Below are 24379 nucleotides of genomic sequence, written 5' to 3' on the forward strand. Positions count from 1 at the left end.
ACATTTATTCACTATTAACTACGACTTTTCCCTCATTAAATTCCTAATTTGCAGTTAATTAATAGTTAGTAAGGTAGTTGTTAAAATTAGGTATTAGGTAGGATTAGGGATGTAGAATATTGTCGCGTAGAATAAGGCATTAATATATGCAAAAATTACTACTAAAAAATAAATAATAATAATAATATTCTAGTAATAGCATGCTAATAAGCAACTAGTAAAGAGACCCTAAAATAACATTTTATTATATTTTTTTATGTTTTAGTAAAGGTTTTCTCATTTTCACAATTAAAGTAATAATAATAATAATAATAATAATAATAATAATAATAATAATATTTCTATTAAGCTTTTTTTTATTTCAGTTTTAGTAATTTCGATACGTTTGTCATGTACTGCTATATTTTTCCATATGTTGAACTTTATGGTATTTATATCTAATTTACATTTACATTCTAGTCAAGCTTTTATATTTCTATGTAGTTTAAATGCATTTTATTTTATTTTAGACATTTTAGTACTTTTATGGTATTTATTGTATGTTTGTCATTTCTTATAAAAAAAAATAGCTGTAATATATTTCAGTGTTCATTTTAGTAATTTTATTACTTCAACTTACCTTCTTTATTTATTTCCTATTTTTATTTAATTTCTAATTTCAGTGTAAGTTTTCAACAAATTTTTCTGTTTTTAGCTTCATTTAGCTTTATTTAGCTTACATTTATTTTTAGTTTGAATAATTTTTGTACTTCAACTTACCAATTTAATGTATTTTTTTTAATTATTATTTTACATAATTTTTATTTTACTTTTTACGTTTTTTTTTTATCCAGTTTTTATTTCATTTATTTCAATTTCATTTACGTCAATGAAAATAATTTTTAAGAGTTATATTTTTTTGTTGTTGTAATTTTTAGTTAACAACTCTATGTCAAAGAACATTTCTTTACAAATTAATTGTACTGTCTGTGTTGAGCACCTAGTTAACTAAATGAATTATGCAAATCAGGTGGAAGTTCTAGAACACTGACCTTTAATCTCACAAGTTTGCCGTCTACAGACACAACCACTTTTTATTACTTTAAAACTTTGCAAGCTTTAGCTTCAAACATAGTAAACAACTATTTTACTGTTTTTCCGCTCCATATCAAACCCTTATAAAAACACTGACCTTAATCTGTCCTTTTACTGTGGCGTATACGGTATCCTATGCATTAGACCAAATAACATCATATTTGCTGCCCTCGGTGACATTTCAAAGTTTTCAAAGTTAATATTGTGTAAACATCTGACATGTTCCTCATATACTCATTTCTACAGGTGGTGATTGGCTGAATGTCTGGGGACTTTGGCAGCTGTTGTCCTACATGAGAAAGTAAATCTGATAGACCTCCAGACAATGGAATTGTGTGGCGCTCATAAAGCTCTCTAAAAATAACCGGAGAGAAGAAGATGGAGCATGAGGCTGACGCCTCACATACCACACCGGTGAGCTCAGTGATCCTCAGTATCAGCTCACTGCTCCTTTGATGTTATTTCATCATCACCAATAACAGCTTCTGAACTCCATTCTAATAAATCTCACGGTGAGTTCAGCTTCACTCCTGCTGCCGTCATCTGTTTTCAGTGCAGCTGAAACTAGAATATGTATTTTCAAGAGAACAATTAAATAAATAAAATAGCTGGAAAACATGAAATAAACTTGAACTAAAACAACCTGAAGTACTAAAATGACTAAATCATATATATATATATATATATATATATATATATATATATATATATATATATATATATATATATGTGTGTGTGTGTGTGTGTGTGTGTGTGTGTGTGCGCATGCGTGTGTGTGTGTGCGTGTTGTGTGTGTGTGTGTGTTTTGTCAAACCATTAATTGAGATTAATCGCATCCAAAAAAAACGTTTTTAGTTTGCATAATATATGTGTGTGTTCTGTATATATATATATATATATATATATATATATATATATATATATATATATATATATATATATATATATATATATATATATATATATATATATATATATATATAAATGTATTTACATGTCTATATAGATTGTGATGGAAAAATATAACTGAGATTCTAAACATCGAAGAATCTACAAAACAGCATTGATCATAGTAAGAAATATTTTTTTAAACAGCAAATAAAAAAATGACAAAAGTATATATAAAATTAGTAAAACTAAAAGAATAAGAAAACCAAATATTCATAAAAAATAGCTATAAAATAAATAATAAAATAAATAATACTAAAATAAACTGACTTTTTAGTTATCAAAGAATCTATATAAATAATAAATGTTTAGTGAATATAGTTGTATATATAGTTGTGAAAACACTATCATTACTGATTTTTTTTCATACTGCAATACAAGACTGGTGCAATTTCAGTTTCGACTGAATTTGAATTGGTCAGTGACTACGATTCAGATATTTGACTGTTACTGTATAAATACACCATATTTCAAGTAGAGTCACATATTTAAGGATAGCAGGCAGAAATAGACGCTGAAAAACTGCAGACACGGGCATTTTCAGCTCTGGCTGTGTGAAATGAAAGATAAGGACGGATTGCAGGAGTAAGTACCTGCATCACACAAAACAACAGAGGTGAAGTGAAGCTCTTGAGCTCCCAGCTTCATTGTGTGGAGAAGGGCAGACGCCGAGAGACCTCCTACCTGCGCGATTGTGACCGCAAAATGAAAGCTCTGAGGCTAAACCCAAGCATTCATGAAAAACATAAATAAATAAATAAAATCCACAATTGGATCCTCGTTTTTAAAAAATTAATGTCCACTCCAGCCACATCTCTCACAGATGAGAAGAGGTTATTCACCTCCTCTTCCACTTCACAAGCTGAATAACAATGATACAGTATTACATTTCAGCTGGACAGATGTGTCATCAAACCTTCTCGGCCACTTTACAGGCACGGATGCGCTTGCAAAAGCCGTCAGAAGAGTTTATGGGAATTAAGAAACAAGCTCCAGTGGATTATCATCACTCATTTTCCAGGTTCGTGCGGAGCAGGCGAAAACACAAAAATAACTGAGTCTGCAAGTGAGTCATCCAAAACAATGTGCTGTGATGATCCTCACAAAACAGCAGGGCTCGCGTGATGTTCACATGCAAGCTTTAACCTCACAACGCAGTGCTGCTCAAAAACATTATCATTTTTTAAATGTTTAATGCAGTTTCTTCTGCTCACCAAGGCTGCATTTATTTGATCACAAATACGGTAGAAACTAGCTGTTTTCTATTTGAATATATTTTAAAATACGATTTCTGAAGAATCATGTGGCACTGAAGACTGGAGTAATGATGCCGAAAATTCAGCTTGGAATCATAGGAATAAATTATATTTTAAAATATATTACAACAAAACCCAGTTATCTTAAATTACAATAATATTGTGCAATTTTACTGATTTTACTGAATTTTTAAATGCATAAATGCAGCCTGGTTGAGCATAATCACACAGTAAAATCATACTGTAGCTGCACCACTCATTTGAGTGACTACTGCTAATTGTATTCGATTTTTAGATGCGCAAGAAAATAGAGGGAAAGAATAAATTAGACACAAATTCCTTTATTGGCATGGTGAGGCTGATGAAAACTACACATAAAAAAAAGAAAATTCACAACAAAGATTGTACAATACGTACAACTACAAAGGCATTGGTTAGGACTCAGCAGAAGGCAACATGGATAGGAGACAAATAGCAGATAACAGCCAAACACAGTCCCCTTGACCCCCAGAACACACACACTCTATCAAATCCACACACAAAACCACACACAGCCTCATTTAGATAGATCTGCTTCTTCATGGAAACACCCAAAAAAATGAAATAAAATAAAAATAAAATACTTCCAAAGCGGTGGCAAATCCTTCGGTAGTTTTTACTATGGTAAAAAGTCCGCCACTCCAAAAGATACACCCCATCAGGTGTTGTAACATATTGCTACAGCAATTTACAAAGCAGATTTGCAACAGACATGTTGCAATGATTAAAGCCACACATATCGAACGAGACATGACGTCATACCCAAGCTCTGTGCAGAAAATAATGCTCTTTCAATGCCTCTTTCAGTGCAGTAACACTGTCATTCTTTCAATGTGGGCTTCTCATTCAAACAACAAAACCTGTCCTTAATTGACAAAGAAAGGTTACTTTGAGTGTCAGTGACAAGGGACTGATGTGTTTGGGCCATTTTAAATTATTTACAGTTCCTCTGAGGTACCTTCAAACCACAGCATCGACAAAAATAGCTCTCACTTTGGAAAGAGACTCGATTTCACAGATGCAATTTTGGGCTTTTTAACCATTTAAGTCATTGCTTGTATTAAATTCTTCTCTCACTCTCACACACACATGAGCTGCATTCACAATCTATTTCTCTTTCCAGCGGCGGCGATCTTACCATCTGTATCGAGGCACTGGGATGAACAGAGTCTGGGTAATATGTCATGTCTAAAACCATACAACAACACGAGCTAAAATACAGCTTTGAAAAATAATTTATTGCTTTTTTATTTTATTTTATTTTTTAATTCACATTTTCATATGCATTATTACTTTTCATTATTTAGAGTTATTGTGAGTAATGACAATAATATATATATATATTATTTTTTACATCAAATACATCTTTTTTTTTTTCTTCTTTTTAAAAAATTAAGGAAAGAAAAAATTGTAAACTTTAGTTTGTCATTTACATAATCAAAAGTGTGGAGTAAAGATATTTTTCTGTGGTACAACAAAATTCCTGCAAAATCATTTTATTGCTTCATGTAATAAAAAAACAGATGAAAAAGAGGGATGAAAGTGGTTCAGAGTTAGAAAAACGAATGAGTTTGGAGCAGCAAAGTTCATCATGAGCCTAAAATGTGATTATACAATATGTTTTTGTTCTTTCGCTGAAGGCATATATAAAAACAGTATTTCTGAGAACTTTTAAATTTACATCCTTTCCAGTGATTGCTGAATAACAAATAATATAAATAGCAAAATTTGTAAGGCGCATCATGTGAGATGGCTGCCATAAATATTTTGATTAAAATACTGAGATAAATACATAAATAAGCATGATAATTCTGTGTTAGAAGAGTAATCATCTCTGTGAAAGTTTATAATCAAACAGGAACAATAACAATGATTTGTGTGCACAGGGAAATCAAATAAAAGCTTTCGATTCTTTCAAGACATAAAGGATAAAAAAATATCTCAGGGCTTTTCTTTCAATTTTTGTTTTTTTTACAATAGTGAACATAGACGCTATCTTACACACTGCATGTATATACGGAAAACACCGAGTTGTTAAACTTCAAAATTGGATGAAACTGGAGTTTTAAAATAAAATGAACCAAAAGAAGAAAAACCAAAAGAAAACTGAAAAATAAACTGTTGCATGCTCCCCCAAAACAAGAGCGATAAATCTCCCTCCATATTTTTACAATCAAATCACGTCATCTAAACGCCATGTAGGTTATACATCACCGTAATGACTACAGATAAACATTCTCGATTAAGAAAATTTCATCTTAAAAAGGCTGCATTTTACAGTGCATAGCTGTAACAAACAAAGAAATCTGATATGCACATCAAATAAAAATATTCATTTTGTAAATAGGCGATTACAACACCCCCCCCACCTCTCGATAAATGTAGACAATGTTACCTTAAACATCCGAGAGATTTTCCCCAAACCCTTGTCAACAGTGTAACACCACGTCCAAACACCAGATTAAATAAAAAAGGAACAGAAAAAGCCCACAAAAATAAACTCCAAACAATAAAAACAGACTGAACGAGCTGCACTCTTCACCTCTCGAAAGTGCCGAGGTTGATGCGGCGTGTGGAGCGAACTCTGATGAAGATTCGTGTCTCTTCCAAAGTCTCTCGCAGCACACGGATCTGTGTAGTCCACTAAAGTAGTGTCCGCTACTTCACTGGCTATTCCCACAGGTAAAGTCTCTCCCCAGCGTTGCAGCAGCTAGGTTCGTGTAAACTTTGCTTGCAGATATACATATATATATATATCCCTTTATATACCTGGAGCTTTTTCATCCACATATACTCTTTCCACTTTGATAAAGTGTAAAACGTCTTGTAGTCTTGTATTCAAAGAACAGAAACAACAGTGAGGTATTGCGAATCCCTCTCTTTGCAGCCAGCCGGTGCAGCGGTGCAGCTCATTACCTTCTCAGGCTATACTGGGCCTCCTGCAACAAGCTGTCGAAATCCATGGAGTCGTACTTGCTTTTAGTGGAGGCTGGATCAAAGTCCTCAGAATGGGAATCTGGAGGAAGAGAATGGCAAATTTGAACATCTGTGGAAATCAGAGACGCTGGCCTCATTTTAAAAGGTGCTTCTGTGTGTTACTCGCTTTGCAAGAGCTGCTTCATCTGGAACCCTTGTTTCTGCCACGTGCGTGAAAAACATGCTTTGGTAAATCAATTATGTAACAAAATGTCAGAATTATGAGATAATGTCTTAATGTCACAGTTACGCATTATCTCATAATTTAGCTTTTTATAAATCTTGACTTTTTATCTCATTTAATTAATGTCAATCAACAATATTTGTCATAATTGTCATCTCAGAATTTTGACTTTTAATTGCAATTTATCTTTCGGTATGTCATAATCTTGATTTATAGCATAACTGACATTTTGTCAATTTAGACTTTTGGTCTCATAATTTACTTGTCAGATTCAATTGATTTTTATCTCATAATTTACACCTTTTTATGCCAGAATTAAATTAATTAATTATTTTTTACTTTGTAATGTTTATTTTTTTCTTAATATTTTGACTGCCATCATTTAAACTTTTCATCTCATAATTATTATTTTGTATTTCATAATCTCAAATCATCTCATAATTATGAGATTTTATCAATTTAGACATTACATTTTGAATTTATCAATTTAGACTGTCATAACTTTTTATCTCATATTTATGATTTAGTATCTCATAATCTTGATTTATCTCATAATCATGAAATTTTGTCAATTTAGTCTATCTAATGATTTTTTTTTTAAATATTGACTTTCTATCTCATAATTTGTCAGAATCTTGAATTTTTTATCTCATGATTGACAATGTCAGTTTCAACATTTTCTTTAAGAATTTTGACCTAGTATCTCATAGTTTTTCTATCATGATTTACCAAAGCAGATTTTATTTATATAAAAAAGTGAATTTGATGATGATGTGTACACTCACATGAATCGCAAGACTTAAACATTTCTAGAAAACGGTATACAACTTGTTCAAAACCAACAAGAACACAAAGAGCACATCTCTAAAAAATTTGGCACGTGTTTCAAACCAGATTTTCATCACTGTGGGTCAGTATTATACAATATTATATTTTATACACTGAAATGCAGAGGTTGTTTAAAACTCAACAAATCAGTCTTCTAGGCCTCCGTCTCAACCTCTGCTGTAATATACTTCTTCACTGTCTTGAACCACCTACTTTAATAATTAAACAGTCAGGAGCAAGTTCCCGATGATGAGAACCCAACGACCATACACATACAGTTTGATTCACATCCAGGATAACAAATACGTCTGTCTTATCTCTAGTGGCAGACAGCTTCACAAATGGTGGCCCACATGCACAGTGGCACAGTCGGAGCACGTGAGAAATGGGGATGACTGTGGCGTGCAGGAGATGCCAGTCGTGATCTAATACTATGGCTAAGGGGAGAGCGGTGTCATGCTGTGCACCTTGAAAGATGACAAATGCCCCTGCGCTCTACTCAGAACTAATGGACAGTATCCCGGAAAACAAGGAGGAAGAGGAAGAGAAAGGCAGAAGATTGAGAGGAAGGTTCTGAGGCCGCATTATTCTAGTCACATGCCTCTTTTCCCTGCCATCCCATCTTCATCTGAACCTGTCGCTGTGCTTCAGTCTACACTCACCGCAAAACCCAGCGTCTAGTTAAAAGCCTCAAGAAAATGAAGGTCAAGCCATCCATCTGCCTCGAGGCGGGGATAGATTCCCAAAGACAATGACTCTGTTATATGGCCCTTAACCAAAGCTTCCGCGCTCACCTTTGGAGAGCGTATTATGTCCACAACCTGAATACCTTTGGCCTTAGTCTGAGGCTTTGAAATAAATGCTAATGTCCTCATTATTTGAGTGAAAGTGCTCTTGTTCCTTTCCATTGGTCTGCAGCACCATCAATGCCACTGAGACGGATCATCCCGGCGTTCCGAGCATTACACGTCCCTGACCTCACATTTTGCAGAAGCAGAGCACTGACTAAATATTGAAGTGCACGCCATTCCCCAGCATCTGTTATAACAGGGAAATGGGATCCCCGTTTTTCTGCATCTCCCCCTTCACCAACATGTAAAGGCGCCGCCCTCAGGCTTCAATTCCCTCGCCTCTTATCTCGTCCCTTCCCCCAAAACACACTTTTACCCTTTAGGTTGGGAAGATGATTGCCTATTACTGCCACAATGCTATCACAGGCATCTTGGGCAGAAAAAAGCCCCATAACATTTTACAGAGGAATTTGTCACTCAAAGATACATCAATCTGATCCAGATTTTCACCTTGTTAATCCTGGACAGAGGGCTTGGTGCATATGAAATGAAAGCATGGGGGTCTAAAAGCCTATGGGGAAGAGGGTAATCTATCTATCTATCTATCTATCTATCTATCTATCTATCTATCTATCTATCTATCTATCTATCTATCTATCTATCTATCTATCTATCTATCTATCTATCTATCTATCTATCTATCTATCTATCTATCTATCTATCTTCTCCAAGAATATCTATGTTGGTCCAAAACTGCTGATCAAGTGGCATGGCTTAGAACTGGACTGAATATGGACTTGACCGAAAGGATGAAGATGAATCTGTTTATGAATCAGTCAATTGATGCTCTTCAGCATCCCAGAGCAAGCAAAAGGAAGCCCGTTTTAGAAGAGGAACGTGCTCTCCTACCTATCCTAATTGTTTTTTACAACTCATATAAACCATCCAGAGCACCAATGCATGTACATGGATTAAGCAGAAGTACTATATAGAGAATTCCCACAATGCATCAACAATGCAACTTGATCTACGATACTAGCAGTTTTTCATTCTGTATTGAGGTGTTGGTTTTTATCTGTTGTGTCTCTAGTCAGTGTAGAAATGCAGCCCGGACTGTGTACTTACCTAAGTCTGTATAATTCGATTTACTGTACTGCTTTTGTCCACCAAGGCAGAGCTCAAAGTGAGGCTCGTTTGACCTGCACAAGGTGTGTCCATTCTCAAGGGCAGCGAGCGCATCACAAGTGTAGCGGTAGGTGATGAAGCCAAAGTTATCCCTGGGTTGACAAATAGAAAATGAAGAGAGTATAGGAACAATGTGTGATTCTATCAGCTGCCATTTCAATATATAAATGCAAAATTGGAATCAATCAGGGCCAGATTTACTAAACAGGACAAATTAGTGTTATATTGTAGTCACATAAAAACATTGATGGGATTGGAAAGTCTTCCAGGTGATCTACTCATCTACTGACAATCTGCATATTATCTTACGCTTCTCATGTGGTCGTCAAAAAGTCTTTTTTTTTTTTTTTTCAAATGAAATGAATGTACTATATTTGAGACTATTTCTTTCTTTTTCATTTTGTATATTTAAACATGTATTTTGTAAATGTAATTATATTTATAGAATAGTTATACATTTTTCATCTTCCAGCTTAAACTGTCATAAATATTGAATTCTTTGGAGTTTGGTCTCTTTTCAATAAAGAAGGCACTTCTGTCGGCAGATTACTGCTGAAGTGAAAAAAAAATAAGAAAAGAAAAGTATAGTTTATTACTGAAGTTTATTATTATGAAAAATGGATAAAAAATGCACACATTTAAAGTTATGTTCCAAATTTGAGATTGAAAGAAGATATTTCATAAAATAAAAATGTCATCATTTTCGACCACAAAGAGTACAAGGACAATTTAATCCTTTCTAATCATGTCCATGATTATTATTAATAGTTTTATACATAGAATGTGCCAAAACCCTTACCAAGTTTCATAACATTCTGATCAAAGGGTTTTGCACTGGCGCAGACTGTTAGTAAATTTGGCCCTAAATATGTGACTTCTCGCTTTCTCTTATAACATAATTCTATTTGTATTCCAACACGCACTTGCACGTCCAATGAGAAGCAGTGAAGTCTGCTTTACTAATCACCATCCAATAGCCACAAGTACATCATTAACTAGATTTAGACGATTCCTTTTATGCTGAAGGAAAATACTGACTCCCTTTAACCATTTGACACAGGAACACACACACACACACACACACACACACACACACACACAATACACTCAGATTCAGGCTCACGGTCTTACCCGTCATGTCTCAAGTCGACTGTGCACTCCTCAATCTCGCCGAAGACTTCAAAGCGGCGTTTGAGCTCTGTGCGTGTGCTGTCGGTACGAAGACGTCCCACATACACCACTCGCATCTCCTCCTGGTCATAAAGAGAACGAGAGAGAAGAGATTAGTCTTACACAGTGCTTCTGCTTTCTTTTTTCCCACTTCCCCCTCTCCTTGACTTCTCTCAACCTCACCCCATGACTGTAATTAACATCCAGCACTGTGGGAAAGCCAAGAACAGTCTGGAGGAAATGGCAGGAGGACTCTCCTTTATCTTTTGCACTCTGTTTTGAATGTGTGTGTGTGTGGGGGGGCATGTTTTTGTGACATATCAGGACACAATTCACAACATAACCCATGTCCCCATTTTTCAAAATGCTTATAAATCATACAGAATGAGTTTTTGAGAAAGTAAAAATGCACAAAGTTTCATGTGAGGGTTAGGGTTAGGGGTAGGGTTGGTGTAGGGCCATAGAATATACAGTTTGTACAGAATAAAAACCATTACACATATGGGATGTACCCACTTTTCACAAAAACAAACATGGGAACAACATTTCATCTAATTATTTCATTTTAAATATAAATACATATTTTTTTATTATTTAAAATATCTAAAACTAATTAATAGTGACCATTTGTCCTTACAATAAATAAAAAAAAAATATATATAGTAAAAATAATAATCAGTTTTTTTTTTTTTTTACTAAATAATATTGTTCATACTTCTAAATGGAGAGCGTTTACGCAAAGCATTAAAACAGAAATTAATTGACATGCAGTCACAGGTGTGCGTTGATCATCCATTTTAGCCACAGGCTATCATCACTTTGTTCCATTATTCAACGAAACACAAGACAGAACACATAGATTGAGAAAACGTAAAGACCCCACCAGGCTGAATACATAAAATGGAGGTATTTAATTTAGTTTGCTAATCTTGAGACAAAACACAAGCCTCAGGCCTTATAACATGGCATTATTTATTCATATGCTCATGTACCTGCCATTATGTGTGACAAAATATACTTATGATCCTCAACAATAACCAGAGGTCTCTTGTAAGTCATACATTAAATTATGATACAAATCTGTTGGCCCTCAACAGAGTCATAATTCACCCGTGTACATGTCACCGTGTCACAACAACAACAAAAACAAAAACCTACAAATTAGCCAAAACACCTGGGAGGGCTGTTTCTTTTTTGCATTTCCTCTGAAGCTCCCCTCGCGCTTCCATCATGTACAATAGGAGACAAAAGTGTTTGCTGAATTGGTGGTTTTGTTGCTGACAGCTGATAAATGCGGTGAGGTTTTAAAGATGACACCCTGAGACTAGCGCTTCATATGAAGCTCTCACATCCTTTGCCCCCCCGAAACCTCTTCTGACAGCTCAGCCGCCGCTGCTGGTAATTGTCTCGCTGCCGCAGAACACGGAGAAAAGAGAAAAAAATGGAGGAAAAAACGTACGCTGGGGCCGAGTCATGCGTGCATTATTTGACGTGTGCATTTATCAGTGAACTGAGTTGGAAAGCCGTCTCATTTCACAGTCTGGTCAGGCACAGCGAGAGAGAACAAAACTGATATTTCATCTCAGAGAACTGCATTTCAAATATGTAAGTGTTTGAAATGAAACTGCTCATTTTGAGTCCAAGTATTAACATACCTTTGAATTTGGGGGGGTTCTTATTTCAACTTTTCCCTTGTCTGTTCAAAAGTATTTAGCCCATGGTGTGATTAATGTTATCCGGAAAATGCCACGGAGATGTTAAAAATACACAATTGGGAGATAAAGAGGAAACGCGTGTAGCCTGAAAGATTCAGAGCGCTGTCTTTGCATGAGTTCACTTTTTGAGCGAGAGAGAGAGAGAGAGAGAGAGAGAGAAAGAGAGCACTGGGATGGCTGTGTGCTTCAAGCTTTCTGTAGGCAAACACAGTGATGGAGGCAGAGAAAGCCTGAGAGAAGGATAACGTCTGTGCTAATCTACGATTCCTGCCAGCAGGAGAGAGACCACAACTGAAAAACACCTCCAAGCGTAATAGGGCTTTCTTTAAGCATGGGCATGTTTGGTCCTGTGGACTTTTAGAAAATCAACAGCTTTAAAACACACTCTCATTAGTTTGCTAAATTTTCTACTAATAATGTTCAAAAGTGGGCAGACTTCTGTAAAAATGTAAAATAAATAATAATAATAATAATAATAATAATAATAATAATAATAATATTTAAAATATTTTAATATTTTATCTTGAAAATGCACAAAATAATTATTTTTATTAGTTATTTAACTGCTGTTCAGATTACCTTGTTTTAATTTAAAAAATAAATACATATTATCAATGTTTTTAAATATATATTTGACAATACTTTAGATTAGGGAGCACTTTTCTTGATTAATTAGTTGCTTATTAGCATGTATTTTTACTAGCATATTTATTAGTACTTAATCTTTATTAGTACTTAATGCCTTATTCTGCAAAACAATATTCGGCAGCACTTTATTTTACAGTCCTGTTCCCCATGTACATACTATGTACTACTTATAGTAATTACAATAACTATGTAATAACTAGGTTGCCCTGAACCTACCCCTAAACCTAACCCATGTAGTTACCTTGTATTACCAAAACTTAACCCTACACTGAAAGTAAACTATAAGTACATGTAAGTACACGTACTGTAAAATAAAGTGCAACCCAATATTCTAAGGGACAGTTTTACTAACTGCTTGCGCCCACATAAACTGTCTTTTTGTGTTAAAATTGTACTGTCAGGATTTACTAAAGACGGAGTGTAAAATTAGCACTGATAAGATGTGGACACAGTTATTTTTGCACCTGACCTTACTGAATATAAATTTCTAGGCGTTTCCCTTTCAGACTAAAATGTTTTAGAATGAGAATATTCAAATGAATCATGCAATGTGTTTTATTAATGTTTGCGCTCATCAGATTACTTGCATTTGCACCATTATTTAATGCCCAAAAAGGCTGAAATTATTGTTGCTAGGAAGAGGCACTACAGACAACAGTGAACTAGTGGTAGAAGGGAGAGGAATTTTTCCACATGCATTAATTTATTTGGAATGACAGAAGAACACATTATCTGAACATATAATTTGCTAAGTTATTTTTAATTTGCTTCAGGAAATAAAAGATGATTTGGAACCTTCAACTAGGAGTCATGCAATACCAGGTATATCAAAACTTCTAGCAAACCTTAATTTTTTTGGCTGCCAGTATTGATTTGGTTGGTCGATATGCAAATGAGACGTTGCGTCTGTGTTCTTTAATTTGTGCATTGTTATTAAATCACCTGCAGAAATTTCCCCTCCCATCTGCGCTGTTCTAGAATTGCGATATTGCGCTAATTTGACCTGTTTAGAAAACTGGCCTATTAGCCCTAAAGGGATAGTTCACCCAAAATGAACATTCTGTCATCATTGACTTTCCCTCAACTTGTTCCAAATCTGTATAAATGTTCTACTGAACACAAATAAAGATATTTCAAAGAATGCTGTCAATGTAACAAATTAGGACTATTTGTTACCACCATTCTTTTAAATAGAAACTCAAAATGTCCATTTATGCATGAACTATTCATTTGTCCCTACCCTATACCTAAATGTAACAACTATTTTATTATCAATACACAGCCAATTCAGAGTTTATTGAGGGACAACTCTTAGCTGATAGTAAATATGTGTTCCCTTATCTAAAGTGTTACCAAACATTTTTTTTAGATAGAAAATCTGAGTTTTATATGCCCTTTATATAACAAACCAGTGGCTCTTTTCATAGTTTAAGCCTGCAAGCTTTAATAAAAAAAACAGCCCCAGGGATAAAAATGTGTCCATTGTTGAAGAAACATTCAATAACTAAACCAAGTATAGGTGAGTGAACTTACTATTGCTTTTTGGCGTTGTCTCTCCCTCTGTTCAGCCCTCTCACATTCCCGTTTCTCATAGTCACGTCGGTACTCTTCCCGTTTCAGACGCTCGTGCTGGTATTCCTCATAGCTGTCATACCTGCAGTTGAAAAGAAAAAAAAATCATGTCAAGTAATTTCTAAACACAGAACTACTAGAAAAAAGAAAAGAAAAAAAAAAAAAAACACTGATTATCTGTAGTATCTAAATTGTTTCTCCAAGATGAGATTAGAGAGCAGATGGAGATACTTGTTTAGGTCTCCTGCTTCTCAGATATTTTTTTTTCTGAGGAAAAAGTCCCAATTAATATTAAGTGTCTCCTATAGAGTTTCTGAAAATATCTTAAAAATGTCACAGACACCAATTCTGCTAATAAAAGTGATTCAGTGGGAAATCTTTCACAACCTAAATAATCTCAGCTACGAGTTCCAAAAAGGTCTTCGGTTTTTATTTTTTCCAAAGGAACTGTAAAAGAAACGTAATTGAAACATAACTGAGAACTCCATTAAGTCTTCTGAGCTGTGAAAGAGCAACCACTGAGCAATAAAACTTTTCACACATAGATGTATTGTTTGCTGTTTTGCTCAATTGGCCTTGGGAATCAGCTCGCTCAGAGCAGACTGCTTTCCATTCTTCTTAGCGTGGAAGACAAACAAACACATTAATAAGATGTCTCATTACATCGCAAAAGGTTACAGCTCCCAATGGCGGGACTCTTAAGGGAATATGGCAGAAATTTGGCAGCTGTGTCTGTCAGCACAACTTCACATGCCATTACTTTTTGCTTAGTTTGAACTTAACATCCAAAAAGTGCAACTTTTTCTAAAGCCATTTGCAAAAGAGGCAACATGGTGTAAAAGCACAATATGAGCGGACTAAAGCACAATCAGGGAAAAGGTGTAGGTGGGAGGTAGCGGGTCCCTAATGCAAGCTGCTCTTGCCAACGAAAGCTTCATTATAAAAGTTTGAAAACTTAAAGCGTTGAAATGATGTATCATCATAACTCATCATATCAATTAGACAGAGTCAGCAAGTGACTTGCCTCCTATGCATAAGGACAGAAGTATTGCAGACACAGTATATAATCTTGCAGCACTTCTTTAAGTCTGTCTCATGGACAGGTCTATAATATCAACATATATGAATTTTTCTAGCGCAAGTGTCACATAATACATGCACAGTATATTAAAGAAGAGTAACAAATGGAAAACTATTTGCCATGTGCAAACACTCACCTGGGTCTCCGGGCAAAAATACAATGAGCCTGGGACTGAGGGCTTCTATAAATCCTGGGAATAAAAGTGCTATCGCCCAAATTGTGAGGAGACCTACGTACAAGCAGAAAGACAACAACATTCTTAGAAAAATGCAAAGCCAAGCCTGAACACTGAACATAGTCTTTAATTCTAAAGAATCACAGGCAATTAAAATGCATGTAATATTTAAAAATACAGACATAAGCTAAAAAATGGAAATGAAGAATAAAACATGGAATAAAAAGGGGGAAAATTATGCTGATGTGGATATCAAACAGGGGTATAAAATTTGAGAAATAATCTATATTTTGTTTTTAGAGTCTCCTTCATCAGTACAATCGTTATGTATCTCAAAAGGAGGCACAGTAAAGGTTGTCTTTCTGGCATGCTGTCTGGATGTAACCCACTTTAAATTGTCCACGACTTTACTCACTGGGCATTTCTTTCATCTCGCGGGGATGGAGCGGGCAATGCTGTCGAGCAAAACAACAGCTGCTACTAAAAACAACAGAGCCCCATCAAAGAGCACTGGTGAGATATTAATCTAAAATTCAAGCTAAAAGAATGAAGGTCCGTTGAGGAAACAATGTGAGACTTCCATAAGTCTCTCAAGTTTCTCAAGTGGCAAAAGCTTGTTTGCCCAAGAAATTACTCTGCTGGCCTCTATTTGTCATCCGCGCTGTTTGCAAATGATGAGAGATGAAAAACTTCAAAATTAAACTAAAAAATTTATCTGAATATGTTTCTGCGTTTTATAAAAAGTACCACTATAATAGAGGGTGAATGTCTGAAGTTTGGAATGGCTCATTTGGTGTAACAGCAAGTATGTAGATGAGCAATTTTACATCTAAGATATTGTTTATCTTTCAAGCTCATTTTATCTTATGTCTCTCAAAACCAATGCTTACTGTCTGTTGAATGTAATTTTTCTCTGGTTGTGCAAAATAAGCCATAACAACTTCAGTGGACATGCTGTGAGACCCAGACTTGTGTTTCATCGCAATGGCAGCCACAGAAAGATGTTTACCTTTTATACAGCCCCTCCTGCTGAGACACGTGGATTCATGTCCAAAAAGATAGCTGGATAAATGTGTTTCTGAGACAGGTGGAAGGCTCACGCCAGAACTTACCAAGAGGGAGAACGGGTGTCGGGAGACTCGGAGCGGGAGTATGGAGACCTGGAGCGGGATCTGCGTCTGTGGTGAGATGAGGAATGGGAACGGGAGATGGAGCGTGGCCAGCGGTGGTGCTGTGGGGAGAGTTGAGTGGAAGGAGGTGAGACGGAGCTCCATGAGAATGAACTGCTGGAAGGGGAGCTGGAGGGCGACCCTTCGAGGAGCAGCTCGAGTGGAGAACCTTCTCCCAAGTAGAGCAGGCGCTCCCGGCCTACCTCCAGGTCATCAAAGTCAGGCAGACCCGGGTGTATGTAGTCATCGAGAAGACCAGGGTACTCGTCCCCAGAGTCACTTTCCTCGAGAGACCGGATGCCCCTCTGCTCTCCCACTACCCCGCTATAGAAGGCTTGTTGAGGCTTTCCAAAGTGCTTGTTGAGTTCTTTGCGGATTTCCTGGTCCCTAAGTAGTTTCCTGCCAGCAGAACTGTCATCTGTTGATGTTTTGGAGCCCAAAGTGGAGTCGCGGTCCTGTCTGTGAGCATCCGTGTCCGGACAAGCCTCCTGAGATTTGGAGGAAAGGCCCTGAAGCTGCCTGGCCAGGGAGAAAGAAGAAGGGGAGGCGGAAGACAATGAAGATGTAGAAATAGAGGAGGTCGGCATGTTTGAGTCTTTACATTCCACATGCCGGCCGTCCATTGGCCCAGTTACCGCTGCAGCTATGGTGGTACTGTCTCGTTTTGTGCTTGTAGACTGGCAATAGTCGTGATCGCCAAAGACGCGGGGCATGGGCCGCTTGCCCCGACGCTCCTCCAAAACCCCTGGGCGCATTGTAGAGGAGGCCTTGCTCAACTGGGCATACAGCTCAGTCTGCTCTGGGCCCTTCCGAATAGAGCCACTGGTTGGCTGAGGGCAAGAGCCCCCATTGCTCAGCCTGGGCCTTTTGCTTGTCAGGGCCGAGGGAGAGCATGAAGACAGCTTGTTTTTGAGTGATACTTTGAAAGGGATCTCTTGACTGGCTTTGTGAGGAGGCGTGGTAGGTGGTGTCAGACCTGGAGGGAAGAAGAGACAACAGATTTACCAAACAAGATCGCTCTCGTTCCTTAACAGTGATCGGTCTGTCTCTAAGTGATTGAACGAGCACACTCTTGAGTCTGATTAACATATTCCCTTTCACTTAGACCTAATCCTTATCTGCATTTTATTGCAACCCTGACAGATTTATGCAAACTCAGATTGCACCATGATACAGACAGAGCTACTCAATTAAACTTCCTCCAGTCCTAATTCATTAGAAAGTTACCAGTCAGATCTTATAATAGTACTGGTGCTTCAGACAGATGCAGGAATGCTGTACTCTTTGGACTATGATGAAAGCACAGTGATGTGCGAGCTGTTATCATTCTCTTCATCTTTGCCACCTTTTCTCCTCATGTACCCCCAGCCATCTTGACAGATTTATGTGCCCACAGATGGCATTTATATGGGAAGTCTTGAGATGTGCTGCTTTATGGCATGGTTAATGCACTTGCACAAACAACCGGAGGTAGTTCCTCTTCATTTTCCTCTACTTCTCCCTCTCTCTTTCTATTTCGACATCTCTCAGATTTCTGCTTTCCTGATCCAGTCACACATTACGACACATTACCTGTCGATAATTATTTTTATTTTAAAATTACAGTCATTTTTGGAATATCTTTCAGGACCACTTCCTTTTACAACCATACCCTGAAACTGATATATATCCTGATATATGTATGTATATACACACTTTTTGATAGAATGCTCCCCTTAAAAAGTATCTCTCTTTTTCTTTATTAATCTGCCTCAATCACTAAATTAAATGGATACAGTACTGCAGCGGGCACACGCCTGATTCGGCATACAAAACAACTGTGGCCATGACTAAATTTATCATTATGCCAATGCAATGAGCTATGAAAAGAAAGCATGCACTGCCAAAGGAACTTCTGCTGCACCAATCAAACACCATCTGGGCATAAAATGCACACAGGGTCATAAACCAAGGACCATTATTGCCTTTACATTACATTACATAAATTACATTACATAGCATTACATAAATATGCTCTGTTTAGTCAAAGGCAGGCATGATGAATACACACGGATACAAACACAAATCATACTGAATACCGGTGGGTTCTCTCATCTGTTTCTGGCAGGGTGTGAATTACACAGGTACCTCTGAACGAATTATTATTTAAAGCTTACAGAACTGATCCCCATGGTAATCTTAAAACGCCATGCAAGGAGTGTAACACAGACTGACCTAGGTGTCATATGATACCATAATTAAAGGAACCCCCGCTCAAGTTAATCTATTAGAGGGATGGGGATTAGGGAATGGTATTAAATCTGGCACTTTCATAGTGCTGGCTATTCCGAAGGTGTCAAGGTGTTTTGCTCTGCAGTGAAATGTCTGGGCATTTTCTAATTCAACAGCACGATAAAAATGGCTTCTCGCACTACTGTCATGATGGCACAAACCCCAATGGAAATTTATTTTATGACTTCAGAGTTCCATCTGGCTTTACAGTTACCTGCAATTAGTTAATCTAGTATGATCGTCGGTAAAGACTGACGAAGAAAGGGAATCAAGAAACTGAATAGCTTGTAGAAGTCATAAAATTCCTTCAAACGTGTAGCTTCACTAAACTGCTATAATATATTCAACATTTGAGTAAAAACACCAAACATGGAGTTCCACTGTACCCTCGGGCTAGGTCAAATCTGTATACTGAGGGCCATTACCTTGTAGTAAGTGAATACCAAATGGCCCATTCACCAAGACACATTGTGAGAGGGAAAGGGCAGCCATTTTGTTTTTATTGACCTGGAATGATTAATCTCTGCAAGGGGGATTCAGAAATAATTACCTGCATGATTTATGCTGAGAGAAAGAAAGCGAGAAAGGGGAGAACTGCTGAAGAGCTGTGTTTCAGCCCCAGCTGACATCTACTTCGTCTGGATATAATTACTTTAGGCCAACACCAATGTGTTAAAATCTATCTATCTATCTATCTATCTATCTATCTATCTATCTATCTATCTATCTATCTATCTATCTATCTATCTATCTATCTATCTATCTATCTATCTATTATCTATCTATCTATCTATCTTAGTGAAAAATAAATAATAAACTTAAATAATAAATAATAAACTAAATAAACTTAATTGACTATATATATATATATATATATATATATATATATATATATATATATATATATATATATATATATATATATATATATATATATATATATATATATAATGATAAGTGTACTAAAAATAGATTGACACTCTAAACTAAAACTAAATATACACTCTAAATGTAGTTGTTTCATGCTTTCATCTAGCAGATAATTCTATACATTTTACATTGTGTTTAAATGTTTACATTTGGGGAAGAATGATATATATATATATATATATATATATATATATATATATATATATATATATATATATATATATATATATATATATATATATATATATATATATATATATATATATATATATATATATATATATATACACATACATAAAATGCTTTGGCTCAATTTCACAAATGAGCCCTTGTCATAAATAGCAGAATAAACATAGGAAATTACCTTAATGTCTCTAATCAAATTGCCAGACAGTCTGAAAAACAAGGATCCAGATAATATCGGCAAAACCAAATTGCATGGCGAAGCCAATTAAAACAATAATAATGCCACAACAATTTATCTCTGATGTATTGAAGCAGCGAGCTGCCCAGTCAAAAAGCATTAGAGTCTAAATTAGAAAGTGAGAATATCAACTCTTCAAAGGGGAAGAGAGAAACTTTGCAATAAATCAGCCAAAGAATGAAAAAAGTAATCAATGAATGATCCATGTTCCATCAGTTTACTTTGAACATTTCACTTTAAATAAACTATCAAAGTAGGTTTGTAGGAGACTTTTACCTTTGCTAAAGAACTGTTATCTCTACTAGTGAAGCATAAAAAAAATAAATAAAAAAAATAAAAAAAAAAAACACCCAGCAAGATATTTCAGACTAACAACCAGACTATTGGAGGAAAGGGGGGGCTTTTTGTATTTATTTGTATTTTTTATTCCCTATTGTGTTTTTTGTTCTGTTGATGTCATTATGCTTCTGTCACGAAAACAAATTCCTCGTATGTGTGAACATACCTGGCAATAAAGCTCATTCTGATTCTGATTCTGATTCTGATTCTTTTGCACTATTCATCTGTCTGTTTTAGGTAAAAAAATATTTTATTTTCTTGGTTATGAGCAAAAACTCTGTGTTTGTTTACCTGGGGTTCCACAGATCTCCACACTCAATGTGCGTTCAATGGTTTTGTTCTCAAACGAAGATCCCTTGTGGTCACTGTAACACAAGAGAAAAAAAAATTATAATAATAAAAAAAAATGTATATATATATTTATATATATGAGAACATGGATGGAGTGCTAGAAGAGTTTGTGTGAGCTTTCAAATGGAAATGAAATTAACAAAATGCCTCATTACTGTTGTTGTTGTTTTTTTAGTTCAGGTTTTTTTCTGCTCTACTAAAGTTGTGTAAAAACTCTCTCACTTACTTTGGAGACTCTGGGGTCAAAGGAAGTGGCAAGATGGTTGGTTTGGCTGCAGAACACAAAGGAGCATGGGTAATTAATTTACCAGTTCACACTGTACCCAAGATATTTCAGGTCCACATCTACATCTAATATCTTAGACTTAATCAGTGACAGCAATGATGTTGCAAATCCAACCCTGCGCTGAAAGGCCAGATGAGTCTCCAGCCAGCCAGAAATTTTGGCTAAAACCAATATTTGGACTAACTTGACCCCATAGTTTTTGTCTTTATCTGTCTGTACTTTGTGAGGCAGGATGGAGTGATGGCATGTGTTCAGTTTCGCAGCCCATCATACAAGGTCCACCACATTCCAACAGTCAGAATGAGTAGAAAACGTAAAAAATACAGACTATGACATGAAAAAAGAATGGCACATGTTGCATACTGCTACTAAAATTAACAAGAAGATGTTTTGCATGCAATTGAAAGCAAAGCAGAGGAAGAAAGAAGAGTCAAGGAAGCATGTGCAGTTGCCTGAGGCTGCGACCATCTCCAACTGTAGCTAGGGAGTATCTCTCAGTTAGATAGCTATATTACGGCAGCCTGAGAAATAAGCTTTTCAGCACAGATCTAAGTTTCAAATTGGCCGACGTGATAGTTTAAAGTGTTGAAGGCGTTCCCCGTTTTACATTTATAATTAATCTACAGACAAAGGTTTCAGAGGTTTACGCTTTGGAGCCGCATCAGTTTTTGCTTCATAGTGAATGTTAGGTTTGTGTTAGCGTTGTGGTTAGTGTGTGGTCAAACTGGGAAGCGGTTAAAGGAGGAGAGGCAAAGGAGAGAGGGCAGGGATGCAGCAATGATTACCTAACATTGGTGGGACTTGGTCATCGAGGTGCCTGCGGAGTGCCTGTTTTTGTGAGTCGGAGGGCGTGAGCTCTGGAACTAAAGAGTCGGGGAACAATGGGCTTGGCAAGCCCTGTGAGAATGACATGGGGCTGCCTATGACATCATCAAAAACATCCTCCCCGGCTTGGCCCACCGGATCATGCAAGCTGTCTCCTATCACCTGTTCTGGCATGTTTAACCAGCTCTCTAGGTCTAATTTAATCTCTGACGAACACTTAAGATTGCGCTGGTCTCTAAGGCGCTCACGACTAGCTCGCTCTAAGTTTTTGTGGCTCTTTTGGACTCTAGAAGCCATGTCTGGTAGGTCTCGCCTTTTATTCTGGGGCAACTGCAGGTGAGCCCGGTAACGGGCCGGCCTGGGCCTGGAGGTGAGCAGCTGACTGAGCATGGGGTGCTCTAGCTCTTGCCTCCTTTTCCTAATGGTCACCGTAACGTGCCTATTAGGACGGCCAGCCTCAGCCAAGCCGCCCGCCTCAAGGCAATGACCACAGCTGCCTGCATGACCCGTCTCTCTAGGCGGGAGAGAGTAAGAGTGCATGTACCTAATAAAGCGGGCAGCGGCCAAGCTGCCTGGGTCAACAACTGGCTGCAGGCCTGGCGGCCTTCCCTCTTCGCCGGAGCAGGCATGGCCACAGCCGCTTCCATGGGACAGCGCAACGGGAGCGGAGTGCCCCCCTTGAGTACACCGCCGCCACTTCCCCGCCCCCTCACCAGCCACACTACACGTGCCGGCTGCCTGGCTCTCACCTCGCTGGGCCTGCACTGCCAGCTGCTGCTGCTGCTGCTGTTGTGATGAAGGGGAGGCAGAGGATGTCTTCTTTTTGGAGGCGGTGGAAGAGGAGCAGGAAGACAAGGAGGAGAAAGAGGAGGTGGACGAGGACGATGGAGAGGAAGAAGATGAGCAGGAGGACGTGCAAGCCCCTCCCCTGTCCTTGCCGCAACCTGTCCAGGCGCTCTTGGCTTCCCTGGCTTTGGTCTGGAAGGCCTCGTCGCTAGAGGTGAGGTACTTGAGCAGCTCAGTGCACGGACGTCTCATGGACCGGTTGGGACAGGACCCTCGTGGTTTGCTGTTCCAGGGGTTTTCTGTCTAAAGAACAGAAATCAGAGAGAGAGAGAGAGAGCAGAATGAACATGGATTGTAACAGGGTAACGTAGGGGGATCGAGAACGGAGGGTTAGCGCAGAGGTGGTTTAACCTCCCAAAAGACAACGTAAGTGTACTTTGCCCATCATCTTAATTACAAGGTCTTGGGATGGCTCCAGGAAGATCTGAACGGAGGCAGCAGGAGGAGACAGCAGTGTCCTCTGGGACCCTGCCATGTGCAGAGATCCAGAAACAGACTAGTCAAAGTTATTATGGAAAATTAGCTTGTGCATGTGCGCGTGTTTGTGTGGAGGGGAGAGAATTATGTGTGATGTTCACGTCAAATAACTACTAATTTTTCTTCTAGTTTGCAAACATGAATGGGCCTGGGGTAATAAATCATTGTTTTTGTGACAAGACCGACAGTGTTAATTCTACGAAGACATCTCAGCGTTTTCTTTTTCATGGAAATTAGATGGTGCCATTCAGAAGTCCTGAACGTCATCAAGGGTAATGTAACTTCAGATGAGACACCTCCATCACACACACAACTCAATCAAGCTTTAGCTCCCTGGACGGAGCAGACTATTTGTATAATTTTACAGATAGGAAAAATTACATGGAACTAGCAAATGAGCTCACACACCAGGCCTTTGATGCAAGAAGTGCAGTGAGCAGCTACCTTGGCAACAGCAGGTGTTGGTCTGATCCGTTGGTTGCTGGCTGCATGGTTCTGTGCCTTGCCACCTGGGTATTGATTATAGCTGAGCTGGGAGTTAGCAGGCGCCAGGAGGAGCTTCTTCAGCTACAAACAGAGCAGAGAAAAAGATCACAATATACTGCAATACTTTTGCATTTACATTGCACTTATGCATTTGGCAGATGCTTTATTCAGAGCAACTTACTTTGTAACCAAGGTATACAGCTTATCAGTGTATGCATTTCCTGGGAATCAAACCCATGACCTTGCCGTTATTAGCATACTCTGTTGTTTCTGTACACGGTCTCTTGCAAGCTCAATTTTGCATGCAAAAAATTCTCTCTCTAAGCATCTTCA

General features: G+C 37.4%; 1 protein-coding gene across 4 annotated transcripts in view; it reads right to left on the bottom strand.

The window, feature by feature from the left end:
* Nucleotides 1-3603: 3603 nt before the first annotated feature.
* Nucleotides 3604-24379, bottom strand: part of ppargc1a (peroxisome proliferator-activated receptor gamma, coactivator 1 alpha) — a 40627-nt gene continuing 19851 nt past the window's right edge. For 2 of the 4 annotated variants that reach the window (XM_052561678.1, XM_052561677.1), the window contains exons 4-13: nt 24005-24127; nt 22987-23326; nt 21353-21398; nt 21067-21140; nt 16755-17787; nt 15604-15696; nt 14348-14468; nt 10413-10534; nt 9222-9373; nt 3604-6333 (exon numbers count right to left, since the gene is read on the bottom strand). In XM_052561678.1, the coding sequence (XP_052417638.1) occupies nt 6230-6333; nt 9222-9373; nt 10413-10534; nt 14348-14468; nt 15604-15696; nt 16755-17787; nt 21067-21140; nt 21353-21398; nt 22987-23326; nt 24005-24127 (2208 nt within the window). In that variant the 3' untranslated portion in view covers nt 3604-6229. Of the gene's footprint in view, nt 6334-9221; nt 9374-10412; nt 10535-14347; nt 14469-15603; nt 15697-16754; nt 17788-21066; nt 21141-21352; nt 21399-22197; nt 23327-24004; nt 24128-24379 lie in introns of all 4 variants that reach the window. The other 2 variants (XM_052561675.1, XM_052561676.1) reach the window with 2 other exon arrangements.

Source organism: Carassius gibelio, chromosome B7 (assembly GCF_023724105.1).
Source record: "Carassius gibelio isolate Cgi1373 ecotype wild population from Czech Republic chromosome B7, carGib1.2-hapl.c, whole genome shotgun sequence".
Classification (NCBI taxonomy): domain Eukaryota; kingdom Metazoa; phylum Chordata; class Actinopteri; order Cypriniformes; family Cyprinidae; genus Carassius; species Carassius gibelio.